At 38.1% G+C, this 22,651-nt stretch overlaps 1 protein-coding gene and 1 long non-coding RNA gene across 2 annotated transcripts; one reads left to right on the top strand and one right to left on the bottom strand.

Moving 5' to 3' along the window:
• Positions 1-6,481: 6,481 nt before the first annotated feature.
• Positions 6,482-8,250, top strand: LOC110923117 (receptor like protein 29). The gene has a single exon (XM_022167298.2). The coding sequence runs from the start codon at positions 6,729-6,731 to the stop codon at positions 8,172-8,174; it is 1,446 nt and encodes a 481-aa protein (XP_022022990.1). The 5' UTR covers positions 6,482-6,728; the 3' UTR covers positions 8,175-8,250.
• Positions 8,251-10,270: 2,020 nt separating this feature from the next.
• Positions 10,271-11,733, bottom strand: LOC110923118. The gene is made up of 2 exons (XR_002583754.2): positions 11,374-11,733; positions 10,271-10,660 (listed from the first exon to the last, which is right to left on the bottom strand). It is a non-coding gene; the product is annotated as an uncharacterized LOC110923118 (long non-coding RNA).
• Positions 11,734-22,651: the final 10,918 nt, after the last annotated feature.

Raw genomic sequence — 22,651 nt, 5'->3', positions numbered from 1 at the left:
GAACACAGTTGTTTGGACATCAAGGAATTGTAAACCCTAATTGAACGTAAACACTTACATTGAGTTTATGTGCAATGTACCTTAGGTCGTGTGTAACAGACCTAACCATTAATTAACACTAGAAATGTCACACCCTGGCTTTGCGGAAGCGTGGTTAATTTGGTGTGACTTCTTAATACCATAGCTTAATCATAACAAAGCTATATGAATTAAAAACATGCAAGATCATCCATTCAATTAAGTTTTAAAATCCAAAAACAACAACATTGTTTTAACGGTAACACAACCTAACGACATAAACATTGTTCACAAACACAACCATATCATAACATAAACACAGTTTAAGGACTGTGACTTGTCCAGGAAAGAGTCACATTCCCTAAACCCGGATGACCTCGTACTAGTGCAACGGGAAAACGTGACATACCGTGCCAGATCCTTTAATTCCCTGAAATACATGTAAGTTGAAAAATCAACAATAATGTTGAGCGAGTTCATGTGTAAGTGAGCAAATAAACCTTTGTATTTATCAAAATCCTGGTATGTAGCAAATAAGGAAAAAGAGATCACCAATGGTTTGCAAGGCCATTGATATGTGTGAAATGCAAGTAGGAAGGCTCAAACCTAGCAGATTTATGCGTCGGGTACAAAGTCATCCCGAGGTCCGTTATGCTGGGCCTGGGACTGGGCTCGCTACACCCAAATAGATCTATCGCTCCAGCCCCTCGGTCCTACCCTGAGGATTAATGACCTCAAGTTTCCGCCTACCCATTCACATGATCTAAATAGTAACCCTCCTTACGCTAACCATACCATGTATAAAGTATTCATAAGCATTGTAACATGTATTTCACCCCCGCAGTTTAGAAAACTGAAAACAGTTAAGAGAAAAGGGGGACATGAACTCACAGTCGGTGCGTCTCTACCAAGTATACTCCAAGTCAAGCAGCTGTGCAACGACCTACATGTACTAACTCTATTAGACGGTCGGCCGTGCCTTAGCTTTATGGTTTAGGTTTTTGGGAAATAGTTAGACAACTATTTCGTGTTTACATTCCGTATATACTTGGTAATTATTTTCCTTCCCAAGGATGGGGAATTTAATACATGTGCGTTCGAATTATATCATTAAGTCTCACTTAATATATATTTATTTCCAATCTCAAAATATAAATATTTTTCTCAAAAATATTATATTTTTACTTCGCAAAATTCTCCCAAAATAATACTTTGTCAAATATACGCGTCCATAATTATTTCTTTAAATTGCGTAAGTTATGTTTTAACAATCGTGTGGTAATAATAAATACCGGTGTCACTTATATGTTTATGGTGAAAGCGTTCGTATTATTTTGGATTCGTTAACATTCGATAATATTATTTTTACCCTAAAAATAATATTATATACTTCACAAAATAATCACAAATAATGTTGTGAAAATACATTTACTAAATATATATATTTATCACGTTTAATTTTGTGAAAGTCCCACCTCCGATATTTTGTAAATAAAGTCGTGGCGAAACTTATATTTCGAAAACATGTCAAAAAGTATTTCTAACACTTATAGTGAAAATATTTCTAAGTGTTAGGTTTTTAGAAAAATTTCGCCAGGGTTTCCTCTATAACTGGAGGTGGCCACGCTTTCAAGTGTATCATTTTCTTTTACAAATCAATTCAACAACTTCTTTATTCGGTCAAAACAATTTTCAATATATCAAAACTAGTTAAGAAGCATATAATTCACAAAAGTTTCATGAACTTGTAGTTTTCAAAAATTATAGTGTGAATCTCATCACTTTTAGCGGATCTTTATATAAAGCAATCCGATTTCGTAAAAACCTTACTTTTAAAGAAATTCCGTCTTCACAACTTCTCGTCATCTTTTACAAAAATTGTTATTTTGTCGAAACTTTTGTGCTACACAAGTGCTTACACACTTGTGTGTTCTAAAAATCATATTTGTAAGTGTAAGATCCGTTTTTAGAAAACATGATTTCTTTGATACGTGGTTCTTTGAAAATACCACTTGCAGATACGTAGATCTGCTAGTTTTAAATACTATTTCACAAGTAAAACGCTTTTACACAAGTTCATGATTTGCGTGTGGTAGAGTTTCACCTTTTAACCTTTGTTTCATTCAAAACAACCTTATGTCATGATCCATGATCATAACCAAACCGGGTTAAATGATGATCCGAGCTACCACAACATAGATCGGGTCCAAATAACCACACAATTCAATTACTACAACATTTACACATCATATGAGCTTTTAACCATCATTACTTGTGTTTTTAGTAGACTTTAAAGCACCATCTTGTATGATTTCGAGTTTTAACCGTTACTCATCATATTAACCACTCTAAATTAGTTCAAGAAAGGGATTTAAGCAACATACCACTAGCTCGAGGCTAGGGAAGAATCTAAGCGCAAATAGGGTGGATAAAAGCTAGAGAATGAGGTCCTTCGAGCTCCGAGTGCACCAAGACTCCTTGTACGTGACCCTTGACACTTGTATGTTGTTGGAATGTGAAGATGAAAACTCGAAAATGGATGGGTGTATAAGGGGGATCTCGGCCGAAGCTTTAGAGGGCAAGAGAGAGTAATTTTTGTGTGTTGGAATGTGAATGTTCATGATGTGCAATTACAAGTTACTTATAGGCAAATTAGAGATTATGGACCAATGGTTTCAATGTCACAAAGATATTAGACATCCAAGAATTTTATAATCAAAATTGTACAAGGTGTGTCCCCCTCTAGTTGGGGACGGTTAGGAGGGGGGGGGGGTTCTAGTCCATTTGTAACTACTAGTTAGGTTATTAGTTAGGTTAAATAGGTTGGTTAAGTAATTAACCCGGTTAGTTGTGTGTAGTGCCTTATGGCGGGTGTTAGGGTGTTCAGGGACCCTAACTGGCTCAGAAAAAGACCAATAATGTTAATGGCAATATTTTCATGTTCCCGGTATAGTCTGGTTGTTCGGTTGGATAGTAATCCGTTAAAGCGCTTAACAAAGCTTTTAAGTGTCATTAATACCCTTTTTAGTGACACAACTTATTCCCGACACTTTGGAAAGTGTCTAGTAATATTTTTCTCATGTTTTGGCACTTTATTAGTTAGCTAAAAGCTGAATTGTTAATTAAAGTGCTGAGTTTTGTGCTTAGTGTATGTCCTAGGCACATCCAGTCATTGTAACTTATCCCTAGAGACGCAGTTCTACAACCCTTGTATCCCTACACTCACTATGGGTGTAGTAAAATATTTCTGGCTCATACAGGCCTTAGAGGCAGTGTCTGCCTGATGCTGGCTTTATCAGCATGTTCAATAGGTTATCCGTTCATAGTGCTACTGTGCTTTTGTGCATCATGTTTGTCACTAGAGTTCAGTATGTAAATAATGTAGTGACGGTAGTTAAAGTATGATGCAGGTAAATACAAGTATCAGAAATCAAGTAGCAGTTCATCAGTAATTTCAAGCAAGCACAGTAATTAAGCAGCAATTAATTATTAATTAAACCGTACGGATACCTGATTTAGTGAGGGTTGTCACAAGAAGCAATAACATACCGAGCAAACCAAGGTGAGTTCTCACTCTTACCAAGGCATGGGATTCCCGGTGGGTAGGGAATGGGATTGAAAGAATGGGATTGTACTTACACTATTACTAGACTATCTACCATCGTCCTTGGATGCGAAGGATACATACGTAAAACCTACGTATACTTGTACTCAACACTGTCCTCAGGTTGCGAAGGACACTTACGTAAAACCTACGTAAACTTATACTCACTACTGCCTCGGGCTGTGTCAGGCACTTACGTAAAACCTACGTAAACCCCCGCACACCACTGTCCTCGGTTGTGAAGGACACTTACGTAAAGCCTACGTAAACCTTGTACGTACTACTGTTCTCGGGTTAAGAACACTTATGGTTACAAATAGTCTAGTGTATATGCAAACATGGGAAGCCCCCACTAATAGAACATACTATCGGCCTAGTACAGCCACATGTTACGAAACAAACTTACTATTACAAACCTACTTACTGTGAACTCGCTCAACTAGTTGTTGACTCTCTGTTACATGCCTTGCAGGTCGTTAGGTATACATGGAGCTTGCACTGGGAGGCGCGGTCGTTGTGGACAAGGATCGGTAACGCTTTGATTAAACATTTTGACATTACATACTTTATCTATGTTGGGCTTTTACTCATATGCTTCTGCTAAACGTCGAATTTATACTTATGTTTTGAACACCTTTCATATGGATTGGTTTGGTTAAATTACATTTACTTTTACTATTTACATTGTTCTATATGATTGGTGGCTTGATCCTGGTCATGTCACGCCTCCAAGCGGTGGTACTCCGCGGGTGGATTTTGGGGGTGTGACATGAACGAGTGAATAAAATAGATGAGGTAATGGAATGGACAAAGGAAATGGAAATTATCCATTTCATTGGCTTGTTTGGTTATCATTTGAGAATGAAACGAATCATTACATTGTGTTGTTTGGGAAACAGGAAAAGACAAAGAAAAAAACTTAATATGTGGTGAGTGGAAGAGTTGGTGGTGGGTGGCGGTGGCGGGCGGCAAACGTGGGCGGTGATAGTGGTTGGTTGTGGTGGCGGTGGCGGTGGTGGGTGGCAGCAGGTAGTGGTGGTGGGCGAAGGGTGGTGGTGGTGTTTGGCGTTAGCGTGGGGCGTTAGTCGGTGGTGGCCGACGGTGGGTGGTGGCAACGATGGGTGGGTGGCAACGATGGTGGTCAGTGGTGGAGGTGATGTATGGTGAAAGAGGGAATGAAATAGAAAGTAAAACAAGAGGGGTGAATGCCAATGGAATGAATTTGGGGTATATTAAAGGGAATGGAACGGACAAGATAATAAGTGATTCCATTTCATCGACTAATCAAACATATTGTTTTTTTATACCCCTAAATTCTTATTCTCACATCTTTCTCACTATCGTTTCTCTATATATATCTATGTATATATATAGAGAGATAGATAGGAAGTCTATATATATCTATGTATATAGAGAGATAGAAGGGAAGAGTGTGTAAATATTAACATCTCTAAAAGTAAAGCATACAGGCATTTGTATAAGAGGCAGGTGTTAGCTGGGCAAATTTCACAGTTATCGAGTGAACAATAGAAATATTGGGCTAAATCTATCCTGATTTGCCATGGAAAAGGTGCGTCTGGTTTCCATTTTGGGCTAGAGAGGCTTTCAAGACCAAGCAGCCTTTTCCACTGACATCAATATTCGTATTCATATTTTCATAATATCTCCCTCAACTATCTTTCAAAAATTCCAAATTCCACACCAAATTGTATACCCAACCATATGTATATAAGTTGACCCCCTCGTGAGCTATTTGAGATTGTCGTTACAAAGTTAAACGAGTTTGAGCCTTAACTAAAGCTCACTTGGTACCCTACGTACTAGTTCGAGCCTAAGTTTCGTATTACATATACAAAACTTAATTAGGTTCGCAAATGTAAACAAGTTTATCATTTATATATAAATATGTAACTTTAATTTAATGTAAGAAGTAAATATATAGCTACCTAATAAAATTAACACATATATAATCAATGATAAAATTAACTAAATGATATTTATTATGTTATAATATGTATACATAAAATAACGAAGATAGTTTTATATATATATATATATATATATATATATATATATATATATATATTAGCAAAATAACTTAGAACAAATGATTGAGTCAGGACAATTGAAAATTATTAACAAGTCAAAGTTGAGTTTTAAATAGAGCTTCAAACGAGCTCACATCAGGCTCTCTTAAATCAAAACAAAATGACCTCAAATGTAAACGAGTTTTGTCCTCCACTTTAATCCTTTACTTCTTTACATGCATATGTAAAATTTGTGTCCAAACTTCATTTCCTATTAGGCTGGAGGGTTTGGGGGGCGCCATCCAGCCACCTCATCATCGATAGTGCCCCACCGGCGCCACCACCCATACTGTGGCTGTTAAACCGGGGCGCCATGGAGTTGTCTGCCACCATGGTAACACCAAGAAGGAGATGTTCAGGTGGGGCCCACATGATATCACCCAATAATTTTTTTTTTATTTTGTTTAATAGGAGGCTCCATCCCACACCATGGAAGTTAAAGTGGGGCGTGATAAAGCCCCCTGGCTGACATGGATCCTAGGTGGTGCTGATGTGTCTTGATAAAGCCCCTAGAAGCTCCATCCCACACCTTCCAGCCTTAGCAATCACCATTTTCATTCCAAAATTTGTGATTTGGTCTACATTTTTTCTTTCTGTTTAGTTTTTATTTAATAAGATTATCTGGTTAAGCTATATATGCCCAAAATAATAAATGACATATTTTCTAACTCTTTTAGATTAAACATAAAATCTTGGTTGTGTAAAATAAAAGATATAATCAATTGATTTAAACTTTTTTCAATCCATCTTACAAATTTAATGGCTAATCACTGTCAATTGTGGAAAGAGACACTTGTCAGTTGTCATTTGCTTTACTGGCAAACAAACCAAGTATAAGGAGATAACAAGTACAACAATGAATATTTTTGAATGTAATGTAAAAAATTTAAAATATTAAGGGTTTGATTGCAAATGTCCAAAAACCAAACTCCTATCCATTGGTAATAACATCATCTTTATAAAAGTTACTAGATCTTCTCAATTTTGTTTGCATCCATCTTATCTCCACACTTAAAAAAATGGCTTCTTTTTCTTCTATTCTCCTTGTTTTGCTCTATGTTCTTACACTCTTCAATGTTGGTTATGGTGGTGAGATGGAAAGCATGGAAGATGGTGAGCTTTTAGGGCTGTTTGAAGTTATGGGTTCACTCTTAGATGACCCTACATGGGCTCAAGTGCACCCACAACCATGCACTGATACCCCATGGCCTGGTGTTCAGTGTGAGCTCATGGCTCAAGAAGATGGTGCAAATGGTCAACAAGATTACAACCCTACAATCTTTCATGTCACCAAGATTCACATTGGGACTGATATCCTCACACCACCTTGCAAACCCACTGCCACTTTGTCTTCAAGAGGTTTGATGAAGCTTCCATATCTCAAAACTCTCTCTCTATTCAACTGTTTTAATGTCACACCATTTTCTCTCTCTTCATCTCTCTTTGAAAACAATTCTTTATCATCTTTAGAACACTTAGCACTTGTAGCAAACCCTAGTCTCCATGGAAGTATCCCTTCAAGTTTAGGTAACATTCAAAGCTTAAGGGTACTTTCACTTTCACAAAACATGTTAAGTGGTGAAATCCCACAAGAGATTTGTGGGTTGGTTAACCTACAACAACTTGACCTAAGCTACAATCATCTCACTGGCTCAGTTCCACAAGATATTGGAAAACTGCAAAGTTTGACCATCTTTGACCTTAGCTACAACATGCTTGGAGGTCAACTGCCTTCATCTTTTGGTCAACTTAAGTCTCTTCAAAAGATTGATCTAGGGTTTAATGACCTTACTGGTAGGGTACCTCAAGAACTTGGCAATCTGAGCAGGTTGGTGCTGTTTGACTTGAGTCATAACTTTATAAATGGACCATTGCCTGAATCTTTATCTGGTTTGAAGCAGTTAGAATACTTGGTCATACAAGACAACCCTATAAATACAGGAATGCCTTTGTTTATTGGGTCATTGGGTAGGCTTAAAGTTTTGAGCTTTTCAAGGTGTGGGCTGATGGGACCAATACTCACTTCTTTGTCAATGTTGAAGAACCTGACTGCTTTGTCTCTTGACAATAACAGTCTCAATGGGACTGTCCCTTCATTAATAGGCTCACTTCCAAATCTTGAACAGTTAAATTTGAGCCAAAATAATCTGAGTGGAGAGATGTTAGTCTCACAAGAGTTCATAAACAGGATTGGAATGAGGCTTGATATTAGAGGAAACAATGGGCTTTGCATCAAGAACAATACTTCAAGTGAAGTTAAAAGCCCTATTTCTTGTGTATCTTCAAGAAATAGAACTAGTTGGAACAAGAGTTCATTGGGTGATCAAGAAGAAGAAGATGAGTGTGGACACATGAACTCAGATTTATATCAAAGCAGTTGGAGTTCTAAGAATCATTATTATGGATATGAATTTAGGTTATGGTTGGAACAAATGTTTTTGGTGATGATGTTTTTGTTATTGTAGAGTTTGTACTTTTTAGTCCCAAGTTTTGGTCAATCTGGTTGTACCATGTAATGTAATCATTCTTTTCTTGGCCATAGTAGATACACTTGCTAATAATATGCTTCAGATGATATAACTTTTTATTTGTCATTCAAGTAATTATACTTTCATAATAATAGTTATTTGAGAACAATCATTTGGTATCCAAATTGATTTAGGTGATTACAATGAGTTGGGTAAACTTTCCTTTTTGGGACCCAACATTTTTTTGTTAATTTTAGATACAAGTTAATATATATATCAAGTATGATAAAAAAGCTATTATAAAAATAATAAGGTGATATTCTAAAGAAAAACAGTTTTAATTTCCTTTGTTTTCGCTTTTTTTCATTTTTTTTTCTCTTCTATCCTGCTTTAAAGCCATGGACTCCATAAGAGATTGGAGTAGGCTACATTATCTTCAAGGTGCGTGGTGTTTCTCATCATCCCCAACCTTCATATCTAGGGTTGTTTACGAGCTGAGTCAAACCGAGTCGAGCTAGGGCAAAACTGTAACGCCCTGCTTATTTGTACTTTCCATTTATAGCAAGTCTTGTTCGTATTTCTATTTTTGGAAGCTTGTTCCTTTTTGTATTTCCTATTTCGTTTCAAACCATTGCAAATCCGAGACTTTGACCGTAATGAAATTCTATTTTTATACACTCGGGTTATACGTTACCAATCTCGAATGTATACGCGCGACCTATACTCGACATACTGGTACCCATAACTTATACATGCTTGTTAACTATTAAATACGTGGTTAATTCTAGTAATAGTAATAGTAATAATAATAATAATAATAATATTAATCATAATAATACTAATAATAAAATACTATAATTAAAAAAACAAAATATGCTAACATCAACGAAAAGTTGATGTAGTAACATATTAAATATGTATTTTTGTTTTCAAACAAAATATATATATATATATATATATATATATATATATAGGGGATGGTTCAAATGAAAACCACTTTTATTGTGAAAACTCGAAAACTAACTAAAAAAAGCCTAAAAAACACACAAAAATTTTTTTTTTTTTCAATTTTTTTTTATAAAAATCGCTAGTTTTATATATAAAAAAAACTTTTTTTCAAAAAAAAAAAAAAAAATTGTGTAGTGCACATGTGTAATAATACACATGTGTAGTACACATACATATGTGCAGTATTACACATGTGCACTACACAAATTTTTTTTTTTTTTTGAAAATTTTTTTTTATATTAAAAACCTGCGAAATTTTGATTGCAAAAAAAAAATTAAAAAAAAAAATTTTGTATGTTTTTTTGGCTTTTTTTAATTAGTTTTCGAATTTTCACAATAACCAGTGGTTTTCATTTGAACCTTCCCTTATATATATATATATATATATATATATAAATGAAAGTCAGCAGCAAGCTGCGACCAGACCAAAGCAATCACATCTAATTCTTTGTTTGTTCAAATTAATTTCCATTACTTAGATCTTAATGCATGCTATATTCAATACACTTAATAATTAAATAAGGTGTACTAATTGTCTAATTTATAACTAGAATATGTCACCACACACAAATAAAAAGGAACTTTTAAGGGCTGTTAACAGCCGAGTTCAGCCAACAGCAACATTTGGAGTTTTTTTTTTTTTTTTTTTTTTGTAAAACCCCAACTACTTACATTTAATGCTCACCAACTTAAACCCTAATCCTTCTCTATAAATACCCACTTATATCTAGGCACTTTCACACTTTTACAACCCTTAAACACTCTCTCAAATCACTCCCAAATAGGGGTGGCAAAATGGGTGGGTTGGGTAGGTTTGGGTAATGGGTTAGGATGGGCATGGGTTAGAATGGGTTTGGGTTAAGATGGATTTATTAAGAGATGAGTTAGAATGGGTTTAGGTCAAGATGGGTTTTTGTCAAAAAAATTCAAAAAAATTCAAAAAATAAAAATAAAAAAAAATTCAAAAATTTTCAAAATTCAAAAAAAAATAAAAAAAATTATGAAATTAAAAATTAAAAAAAAATAAAAAAAAACTTTGGGATTGCAGGCCATCATCAGAAAATTAAAAAAATTAAGAAAGTCAATGTGTAATAGTTCCAAGACTGAACTGAACTGTACCAAGACTGGAAAAATTAAAACTTTCTCACCATGTGGGAACCAACTGTTTGTATTTTTTGCACTTTTTTATGCAGTGAAATAACATTTATTTGACCATACTATAGAGCTCCATTAGCACTCACCTAGTAGATCATAGAAAACTTGTGGCTTCTTGTATTCGGCCTCGCACAATGCCTATAACAAACTATGTCACTAGGAATTAGGTCCTCAACGTACACATACGCAAAACCAAAAAAAAAGCCCAAGCACAAGGAGAGTAAACTAATTAGTGTTTGGGGACCCAACTCCATCATGTAAGCAATCTGGATCATCAAAAACCTCAGGGCTTACTTTTGTCATTCTTCTAATTATATGTTCTACATTAAAAAAATAACATGATTACTTTGTTTAGCGTCGATCAACGGGTAAAATTCAATATCTTGAACTGTAAGCTCCCAGATCTTGCAGAAATGTTTTGCAAAAGAAAAAAAAAAATTCTTCTACACTAAGTAATGCACTATTGTCCCACAAAAAAGTCTATGATTTGACTTTTGAGAGTCAAATGACTTTTTCCTTTACAGTTCACAAAGATTAAACAATTTCAAGCCACAAAATGACTACTAGTTTGTCTATATAAATTTGCTGTGTAAAATAAATAAATTAAAAAAAATTGTAGTGGTAAAACCACAAAGCTACATGAATTGACTTAAAAAAGTCAAAATTGGACTTATATGTTAACAATGGAGTACAAAAAATTATAGCAGGATAGCAGATCTACTTAAAGTTTCAACAAATTTGTTCAAATTACTGATCATTTAGCTTCCAAAATAAATTAGTAACATAAAAAGTTAAACAAGCCCCCACAAAATGTATAAAAGTATTGAAAAAAAAAACATATAAAATATTAAAATAAGTTCCCAAAAAAAAAAAAACAAAGATACATCATACATGATCTCACCTTTAACATGAAACAGTAGTCTAACTGTTCCAAATTTGATTCACCCCCTTCAAGATTTGAATACTAAAACCCTAAATTCTTAATCAAAACATTGAATTTCATCAAACCCATAAAACAATTTCAGTAACTTACTCAAAATGTTTGCAGATTCACTGTGAAGATTCGTTTAGGGAGTAATGATTCGTTTGAAAGGATTAATCATTGGACGTTGATGAACACCAAGGGTTAATCACTGCAAGTTGGTCTGTAGACGAATCGCACCAAGGGTGAGAGCATGATTAGAAAGGATTCACTGTGAAGATTCGTTTGAAGGATGCGTGTTTTAGGTTTAGGGAGTAAAAACCCATCTTGACCCATGTGAAAATTTAGATGGGTATTTTAAAACCCATTCTAACCCATCTTGATTAAATTCCCAGCCCAATCTAACTTATTTGCTTTTTTAAAGAGGCCCAAAATAACCCAAAATATCATGGTTGGGTTTTGTTTGCCACCTCTACTCCCAAACAATGTTTTAAAAACCGGTAAATACCGGCCGGTTATACCGATTTTACCGTTTCCAGATGTAAATCCGGTACGAAACACCCCGGTAAATAAGTGAAACGGCATAAGGTTTGTACTGGCGGTAAAATCCGGTATACCGGTTTGAAACGTAATACCGGTACTGGCCCAGAGTTATTTTAGTTTGGGTTGTTACTTATTTTTATTATATATGTCACTTATCTTATGTAATTTTTATATATTATGATTATTCGTAACTAAAAGTTCTTATTTAGTATTGTATGAAACGAAAATATTTATCCTCTAGTTGATGAGAATGACGATAATAGTGAATTTCATCATTTATGCGATCGTGAACTTGATGTATTCAACATTCAAATGGCTTAAACATATCGTACACTTTCATGTTGGAAAATTGAATGATTTTCGATTATCTTTTGGATAATTTTTTATTATAGATTTACTTTTGGATCATCTTTTAATATATAATCATGCATTTCTGGATTAACTTTTGAGTTGATGTTGTAATTTAAGAAATTATACAGTTAGGTAGTCAACCCGGTTGAACCGCTCGGTACAGCCTAATCCGGTTTGATTTAAAAACCGGTTTTTAAAACATTGCTCCCAAACACTCAAAATTCGCAGCTATAATCAGAAGTTCGGACAGATTCAGCAAGCTTCACTAAAGGGAGCATAACTCACTCAATTCTTGTCCGATTTACCTCATTCTTTTTCCTATGTGCTTGGATTGACCTTAGCTTCGATTCAATGGGTTTTTTCACAGTAAATAAGTCTCTGGAACTCCGGTAAAAAGGCTCCAAAGTTCACTGTTCGTTTTGTTTTGAATCAAACCTTGTTTATACTTGTGCAAACTTGAGTTTAACTCACTCAAACCCACGTCCTTATGCTTATAACCACTTCTATGGTTAGTTAAGCTTAAAAACGGTGCTGAGACATACAAAATCAGAGGTTAATCCTCATATACTTTCTGTTTTGTTTAGGGTTTTTGACCCACAAGTGGTGTTTAAGCTTCAAGCTTGATAAAGGTGTGATTGTGGACTAACTTGGGTTGTCCAACATAAAATCCCCACATCTCTTGGTGATTTCTCATAGTGTAGTTGTTTCATATTCTTGTATTGATATTAGTTCATGACCTTCCTTGTATGTTTTTACATCAAGTGTAGTGGTGAACCATAAGAGGTACCTAAATGGAAGCTTGTTCTTCCTACCTCCTACATGAATTCTATGACACAATAGAGGTACCTAAATGAAGATTTATCTTCTACCTCATGCTTGATTATTGGACTAAATGATACATATAATACTTATACATATATTTACTATTCGAACTCTTGATGATGGACTTGTGTTCATTCGTCAAGGTATTAGAATACATCATCCAAGACATAAGACTTGTTACGATTCTAATGAGTATACTACTCATGAAAACATTAACCCTTGAGGTTTCATAGTGTCAAGAACAAGTACTTGATGTTAAAGGATGATTACTTTCTGTAACACCTCGAAATTTTGCGTCCAATAAAGTGTTGACACGTGTCTTAAGTTTACACGTGGTGTTAAACACTAAATAAAGGACTAAATTTGACAAACATTGAAAGTATGTAAATTCGAGGGTTAGAAATGTCAACGAGGGATAAATATACTGTACAGTAACCCTAAATAATGCTTGTACCTTCAAACGAATAAATCATGGATCGTACGGAACGAAATACGGAAGAAAGTGAGGGATTACAAACTACAGGGGTTAATTGTGTCAACATGTTTAAGTTATACCTCTGAGTGACCCTTTAACATACCCGAGGCTTTGTAACAGTAAATTACGCTCACTAGAATATACGATATAAATTTCGCGAAGTTCCGTTTTAAAACGAGAAAGTTATGATCAATTTTGTATGCGAGGGGTTAGAAGCGCCAACAATGAAAGTTAAGGCTTTTCGTATAGTAATTAAACTAACCGAGGACTTAACGACGCGGGTAAAAGTCATGAGGCCCTTATTCGTAAATAATCGAGGCCCAAATCGCAAAGTTACCCCTTCGAAACCGAAAGGCCAAGGCGATAATGGCAAAAGATTTGAAAATCTTGAAAATCAGGTCTCAGGCGACCCGCGTTAGGGAAACAAGAAAGCTTACGCGGGCCACGCGGGCAGTGCAGATCCGTTGCCTGACATAAGGATTCAGGCGACCCGCGTAAGGGTAGCCTGATCCTTTAATATAAAGCCTATCTAAACCCAAAATTCGGCACCAAACCTTTTACACACTGATGTAAAAAAATATTTTGGAATTTTCAAAGATTATTAATTATTTTTTAACCTACTCATAACCTGCGGTTATGGCATCGGTTCGGTAAATACCGAATATACCCTTTTCGAGCCTAACTTGAGTTCTACAAGGTATTTTGACCCGATTCCAGTTGCTACTGATGTTAAATAATAAATAGAGTATTTTGGACTTTATAAACTGTTCGGAAAACTCAGATTTCCTATAGAACTCAGAAACCTTTTTTTAAAATCTTTAAAATGACCGAAATACCCCTACAGGGCATATAATGAACTTAAACTCGTTACGGGCATTATGGAAGGTATCCTACCGATACCACAACCTCTTTAAAGCATATTGACTTAGGAAACTTGTGTAGGACTCTTATGGTTACCCGTTACGCCTTTTGCGCGCACGGTTCGGCTTATGTAACTAGTTTACATAAACTAGCCGAAACGGGTCAAACCTTATTGTTTTGACCTCAAAATCCAGAGGTGGTTATATTACCCATATGAAACAAGTCTTCAAACTTGTTGGGTCCAAACCACATTCCATTCCCGGTTTTCGCCTTTCACGCGATTAAACCGTAATTATCCTTCGAAACTGACCGGTCTAAGCTAAGGCTAAATTAAAGACCCGTTAGGATTCTAATAGGTTACTTTAAACCTTCGTTCCAGAGTAGGAGACCAGTAAAAGAAACTTGCATTTGTTATTAAGGATTATTACTTGCTCAGGTAAATACTTTTAACTTATTTTCCCTATACGGGCTTGGGTTACGGTATATAAATTACCGCTTGTTCGGGCATTAAATCTTCCATCATATGGTGGTTAATTGAATAATTTAATCGGCCCGTTTAAATACGTTTTGTTGGCTTTACGCCTTTGGGAGCTTAATGACCATGTCCCGGATATCCTTGGCATCATTTTAGAAATGGCCACGACCCCGACACACGGGTGTAGGCGTACACCCGTAATGTGTCTATATTATTAAAGGTATAACCGTTGGTTTTCCCGCCACGGCTTTATGCTTTGTGGCGTGTCTATTAACCTTTAACCCGGCACGACCCGGGCGACCTAACGCATAGTAAACATGTAATTCTTTTACAAGATTTAATTATAAATTATCCCAAGTTATAAAGAGTTTGTGCCTTGTGCATTCAAATCAATTTTATTAAACATTTTACAAAAGTGTCGGTTGAATGTATTTACCAGTGTAAACTGACGTATTTTCCCCAAAAAGATTAAATGCAGGTTCTAAGCGTAATTGGTTGGATATTTCTCCTTAGCATCAATAAAGAGTCTCGCAAGCTTAAGATGCCTACGTCTGTTGAACAATACTTATATCTTATTTTGATCCTCTGTGGATTATATTTTGACAACTGTGATACTTTGATATTACATTCAAAGGTTGAAATATATTTATCTTTATGCTTCCACTGTGCATTTATATATTGTGTGGTTTGACTATATTGTTGCCAACTACATCACGGTAATCCCCCACCGGGCCAACCGCTGATACACGTGGAAATCGGGGTGTGACAGGTTGGTATCAGAGCCAACGTTGAGCGAATTAAACACTATCCTTATGTGTTTAATCTCAATGGCACAATTGCACATACTTGAGTCTAGACAAGAACATAGGACAAATTCGAATTGTAATTCCAGTTTGTCTTTTATTGTTTATCATGATTTAAAGATTTGTTAAGCAGGAAATATGCCACCAGCAATTAAAAGAGAAGGAAGAGGCAAAGGGCCGATCGCTACTCATAATGATCACGAGGCCGGACCTTCGAACATGCGGGCTCCTTCGAGTACAAGGAGTGAAGAACCTCAGAGACGTAGAAGAAACCTCTTTGAGCCAGCAAGACGGTCTACCTCACACAGTTCGACACCTTCATACCGTCACTCTTTTGGACCAGATTCGGAGAACAATCCCAGTAACCCTCAACCTTCGTTTATACCTCTCCAGCGATCTGCATCGCACCGTTCCTATGGCGATCCTACTCCTTTCTTTCAAGGCCGATTTAACCCGGCTGATTATGTCCAAGAACCAATAGGTTATAACCCTTTAGGACCTGAAGACCATTTCTCCGAAGATAATGCGGTAGATATGGATGAAGACACAGATCCCATAGAACCTGCAAGAGGTACTCCCAACCACCCTATTGAGATCTCTGATGGGTCATCCTTTCATGGAACACCCTATCAAGGTCCCGACAGTTACCAGGTGAGGTTTGACCAGTGTGATTGGTATTTCACACCTTCTCATCACTTCTCGCCTCATGAGCAGCAACAGCAACAGGATCCTTCCGAGGATTCGCGTTTCGTGGCAGTTACGCCACCGCCTCCACCGCCACCAGTTCAGCAAGCACCTCCTGATCCGCCAAGGCGTAGGAGATCAGGCGCACGGATGTCTACCCGAGGAGGGGAATTCCACTTTAGCACCCCTCGCCACTCGAGTGCAAGTCACTTTCCGCCAGTGCCTGAAGAACCACAATTGGGTGAACCTTCGAACCACTCTGCAAAGGTGAATTCTGCACCAGTTGCACCACCTCCGCCACCATTCGGCTATGACAATCCGATACCAGCGTACGGCGGTTCCACCGCGTACAACCCGTTCGAGCAGCCGACTCACACGCACTACAACTATAATTATGATGCCGACCCATACGTGGTAGCGGCTAATTACAATGCCCTCCATCCCGACAGAGCTTATGGAGACCTTTGGAGACCAGATTACTCAGCTCATGGTTATCCAGCACCTCCTAGACCTCCGGTTCAGCAGCCGTCGCAGCAGCCACGTTTTTCTCCACCGGAGCAAGAAGAAATGCTCCACCGTCTAAATCGAGTGGAACGAGACTTTGAGCAAGAACGTAAAAGTAATCGTGGATTCCTTAAAGGCCTAGTAAACCTACTAAAAGGGAGGAAGAAACGAGATCATTAGTCTCTTTATGTATTATTGTATTTACTATTACAATCAAGTCCCTGCGAGGACATTTGTCTTAAGTATTTTAGTCCCTGCGTGGACATTTATCGTGTTTAGTCCCTGCGTGGACAATTGCATTTCAGTCCCTGCGTGGACTTATCTTTTAGTCCCTGTGCGGACATCTATCTATGTAATTGGTCCCCGCGTGGGCTTGTTTTCTGTAAACCTCTGCGTAGGTACTTATTTATTTAAAAGTCCCGTTTAGGGCAGTGTGTAACCATTATTATGATTAATGGAATATATGTTATAAATTTCATTTTTGTTATTGTATACATTATTATATGAAATGAATCAAAGATCATTTTTTTTAAATTAATCTGCCTAAATAAAGAATCTTAATAGTGAAACCTAGCCTGGTGTCATTATAAGACCCGGCCAAGATGGTAAGACTTAATTAAAAGATTCAGATTCCAGTTAACCTCTCTCTGTAAACACGTTAACATCCTTGACAGATGTGATTCGTTAAAATCACACCCGTCATTCTTATACAAGAATCCTTCAAAGGATTCCAAGACCCAAATTAATGATTTATAAATCATGGGCTAAATCGTCAATAAAGATGACCATTTATTAAACATCCATTGGTGATGTAGTGCCCACGGGCCATACTTATTGTCATATAAGACAAAAGACAGTTGTAGTCTATGACTCCCTGTCAGAAAAGGTAAAAGGACTACGGTTCAAACCTTCCTGCCTTGATTCTCTGTAATCCCGGCTTATATTATAAAACGTCCTTGTGACTAGACCTTGTGCCACTAACTATATTGTTTGTAAATAGGATAAGTTATATTCAAATCCTAAATAAAAGTAAGTAACAAATTAACCAAATATGGTCTATGTTTACCATGGTTAATGAATTGCCATAACAGACAATTCCATAATAAACTCCTAAATAAACTTTGTCATTATCTTCTGTAGCAGATTCGAGTTACAATGGTTGAACCAAGTGGAGTTAATAGTCATTCGAAGGAGGATGACAATGATAACGCTCAGATTCATTTAACGGGCACTGAATTGAAGGCTCTAGTAGACAACGCTGTTAAAGCAGCCTTGGATCGGCAGTATGAAGAATACACCGAGTCCCGAAGCAGAACCTTATCTACGCCACACTCTAAGCCAAAAACCCACTCTAAATCTCACAGCAAACCACCCTCGACTCCGTCTAAGCCTAAGAAGGACGACGATAGACACTCATCCAATGAGAATAGCGTCCACCCTAAGAAGAAAGTAGTTGATGATACACCTCGCGCCAGGGGTTGCACGTATAAGTATTTCGTTTCCTGCAAACCCCGAGATTTTACAGGGGAAAAGGGCGCGGTGGATTGTTTGACCTGGTTAGACGAGATGGACACTGTTGTGGACATCAGTGGTTGTGCTGAGAGAGACTTGGTGAAGTTTGTTTCACAGTCGTTCAAGGTTGAAGCCCTAGCGTGATGGAGATCTCTGGTTCAAGCCTCTGGGAAGGCTGTTTTGTATAGCATGACATGGGAGGAATTTATGGCTCTCATCAAGGAAAATTACTGCCCTCAGCACGAGGTTGAAAAGATAGAGTCTGACTTCTTATCGTTGGTCATGAAGAACCTGGATTGCCAGGCATATCTCACGACTTTCAACACTCTGTCGAGATTGGTTCCGTATCTTGTAACCCCGGAATCCAAACGGATTGCGCGCTTCATTGGGGGCTTGGCCCCAGAAATAAAATCTAGCGTAAAGGCTTCTAGGCCTGCTACCTTCAGATCCGTGGCAGATATATCTCTGTCTCTCACGCTTGATGCAGTGAGGCAGAGATCGTTGAGGAATGCTGATAGTGAGAAGAGGAAACGTGAGGATGATGATTCACGTAAATCCAGCAAGAAGCATTGGGGCAATCGTGACCACAAGAGGGGGTCAGAGAACAAGAAAAATGACCGACATTCGGGCGACAAGCCCTTTGGCAAGGTTTGTCAGAAGCACCACTTTGGAAGGTGCAGGTTTGAAAAGAAATCCCCACTGAAGCCGTGTGGGATATGCAATTCCTCGGAGCATAGGACTCTTGAGTGCAAGAAACTCAAGGATGCAACTTGTTACAGTTGCAATGAGAAGGGGCATATCAAGACGAATTGCCCGAAGATAGTGAAAAGGGCTGAAGATGGGAAGAAGACCAATGCGAGGGTCTTTCAGATGGATGTTAAAGAGGCTATTCAGAACGACAATGTCATAACTGGTACGTTCCTTATCAATGATGTTTTCGCAAGAGTCTTATTTGATTCTGGAGCAGATAAATCCTTTGTGGATGATAAGTTCTGCGAGTTATTAAAATTGCCTGTTAAAACCTTGAATGTAAAATATGAAGTAGAACTAGCCGATGGGACTATGGGGACACTTTCAACTGTTTTAGATGGATGTGTTATATCCATTAGGAATCACTCATTTCCTTTATCCCTGTTACCCTTTAAACTCGCTGGTTTCGACGTAGTGTTGGGTATGGATTGGTTATCGCATAACCAAGCCCAAGTCATGTGCAACCAGAAACAAGTGGTGATTAAAACTCCGTCTGGAGAACCACTTACCATCCAAGGAGATACTCGACATGGATTGCCTGCACATGTATCTATGCTAAAGGCATCCAGATGTTTGAAGAAAGGATGTGTCATTTATATGGCACAGGTAATCATCGGTGAGGAGAAACCCAGAATTGAAGACATCCCAGTCATCTCTGATTATCCTGAAGTTTTCCCAGAAGAACTGCCTGGTTTGCCACCAGACAGACAAGTGGAATTCAGTATCGACATCATTCCAGGAGCCGCACTTATCGCGAGAGCGCCTTATAGATTGGCACCCACGGAAATGAAAGAATTGAAGACGCAGCTAGATGATCTGCTGGCCAAGGGTTTTGTTAGACCAAGTTCATCTCCTTGGGGAGCGCCAATCCTGTTCGTCAAGAAGAAAGATGGTTCGATGCGTCTATGCATCGATTACCGTGAGCTGAACAAAGTGACGATCAAGAATAGGTATCCTTTCCCAGGATCGACGATCTGTTCGATCAATTGCAAGGAGCGAGCTATTTCTCCAAGATTGACCTAAGTCAGGTACCATCAATTGAAGGTCAAGGATGAAGACGTGCATAAAACTGCATTTAGGACTCGATGTGGTCATTTCGAGTTCCTAGTGATTCCTTTTGGGCTCACCAATGCACCTGCCGCATTCATGGATCTCATGAATCGCGTTTGCAAGCCTTATTTGGATAAATTTGTCATTGTCTTCATCGATGACATTCTTATCTACTCGAAGAGTCAAGCTGACCACGAAAAGCATATTCGATGTATTCTCAAACTGCTTCATCAAGAAAAGCTTTATGCCAAGTTCTCTAAATGTGACTTTTGGCTACGAGAAGTCCAGTTCCTTGGGCATGTAGTCAGCGAGCGTGGTATCCAGGTGGATCCCGCTAAAGTTGAAGCCGTCATGAACTGGCAGGAGCCGAAGACACCTACGGAAATTCGCAGTTTCCTAGGTCTAGCAGGATACTACAGACGCTTCATCGAAAACTTTTCAAGAATTGCTGCACCCCTAACTTCTTTAACTAGAAAGAAAATAGAGTTCGATTGGGGCCCTAAGCAGCAAGAAGCTTTTGATATCCTCAAACAAAAGCTGAGCAATGCTCCAGTGTTGACATTGCCAGACGGAACGGAAGAATTCGTCGTATATTGTGATGCATCGCACACCGGTATGGGTTGTGTGCTTATGCAGAGAGGCAAGGTGGTTGCCTATGCTTCGCGACAATTGAAAGTGCATGAAAAGAACTACACCACCCATGACTTGGAGTTGGGTGTCGTTGTATTTGCACTAAAACTTTGGAGGCATTACCTTTATGGCATTAAATTTGTGATCTATTCTGATCACAAAAGCCTTCAGCATCTGTTCAATCAGAAGGATCTGAATATGAGGCAGCGACGTTGGATGGAAACTCTGAACGACTATGACTGTGAAATAAGATACCATCCAGGCAAGGCCAATGTAGTCGCAGATGCCTTGAGCAGGAAAGAAAGAGTGAAGCCAATAAGGATCAATGCCAAGAGCATTGAAATCAAGAACAGTCTGAATGAACGATTGTTAGCTGCACAGAAAGAAGCTGTGTTAGAAGCTAACTATCCAAACGAAAAGCTAGGGGTAACTGAGGAGCAGTTATCCTATGGCAAGGACGGAATTCTGAGATTGAATGGAAGGATATGGGTTCCTGTTTATGGAGGTCTTCGCGATGTTATCCTTCAGGAAGCCCATAGTTCCCGATATTCCGTTCATCCTGGTGCGGATAAGATGTACCAGGACTTGAAGGCGAATTTCTGGTGGATAGGCTTGAAGAAGTCTATAGCCACCTATGTAGCAAAGTGCTTGACTTGTGCGCAAGTGAAAGCTGAGCATCAAAAGCCGTCAGGCTTGCTACAACAGCCTGAACTTCCCGAGTGGAAATGGGAAATGGTGACGATGGATTTCATCACCAAGTTGCCAAAGACAAAGAAGGGAAACGATACAATATGGGTAATAGTTGATAGACTGACTAAGTCAGCACATTTCCTACCCATAAAGGGGACTCATAGCTCCGATATATTAGCCCAGTTGTTTGTAGACAAGATTGTAGCCCTTCATGGAGTGCCTGTGTCTATCATCTCTGATAGAGATACCAGATACACATCACACTTCTGGAGAAGCTTTCAACAATCTTTGGGTTCACGTTTGAATTTCAGTACGGCTTACCACCCTCAGACAGATGGACATAGTGAGTGTACGATCCAAACGTTAGAAGACATGCTTCGTGCATGTGCGATCGACCTAGGTGGCAGTTGGGATAACCACCTACCATTGGTCGAATTCTCCTATAACAACAACTACCATACAAGCATTAAGGCTGCACCTTTTGAAGCTTTATATGGTAGAAAATGTAGAACGCCCGTTTGTTGGGCAGAAGTTGGAGACGTCCAAATGACAGGACCTGATATAATATTTGAAACCACGGACAAGATTGTCCAAATTCGCGATCGATTGAAAGCTGCCCGAGATAGGCAGAAAAGCTACGCAGATTTGAAGCGTAAGCCTTTCAATTTTGAAGTAGGCGACAAGGTTTTACTTAAGGTATCACCCTGGAATGGGGGGATGCGATTCGGTAAGAAAGGCAAACTAAGCCCGAGATATATTGGACCTTTCGAGGTAATCGAACGTGTCGGATCGGTTGCCTACAAATTAAACTTACCAGAGGAGCTCAGTGGTATCCACAATGTGTTCCACATCTGTAACCTGAAGAAGTGTTTCGCTAACGAATCACTGGTTATACCGCATACAGATGTACACATCGACGAGAGCTTAAAATTCGTTGAGAAACCTGTGTTGATTGAGGATCGACAGGTTAAGAAACTTCGCAGGAAGTACATACCGATTGTGAAGGTGAAATGGGATGCCCGTAGAGGTTCCCAGTACACGTGGGAGGTAGAGTCCACAATGAAGGAGAAGTACCCTCATCTATTTCAATAAATCTCGAGGTCGAGATTTCTTTTAAGGGGGTGAGGATGTAACACCTCGAAATTTTGCGTCCAATAAAGTGTTGACACGTGTCTTAAGTTTACACGTGGTGTTAAACACTAAATAAAGGACTAAAGTTGACAAACATTGACAGTATGT

This window comes from Helianthus annuus, chromosome 17 (assembly GCF_002127325.2).
Source record: "Helianthus annuus cultivar XRQ/B chromosome 17, HanXRQr2.0-SUNRISE, whole genome shotgun sequence".
Classification (NCBI taxonomy): domain Eukaryota; kingdom Viridiplantae; phylum Streptophyta; class Magnoliopsida; order Asterales; family Asteraceae; genus Helianthus; species Helianthus annuus.
Note: the sequence above shows the minus strand (reverse complement) of the source record. Positions and strands in the feature narration are given on the sequence as shown.

Excerpts from the sequence above, each read along its gene's own strand:
- LOC110923117 (XM_022167298.2), top strand. The coding sequence starts at position 6,729 with ATGGCTTCTTTTTCTTCTATTCTCCTTGTTTTGCTCTATGTTCTTACA.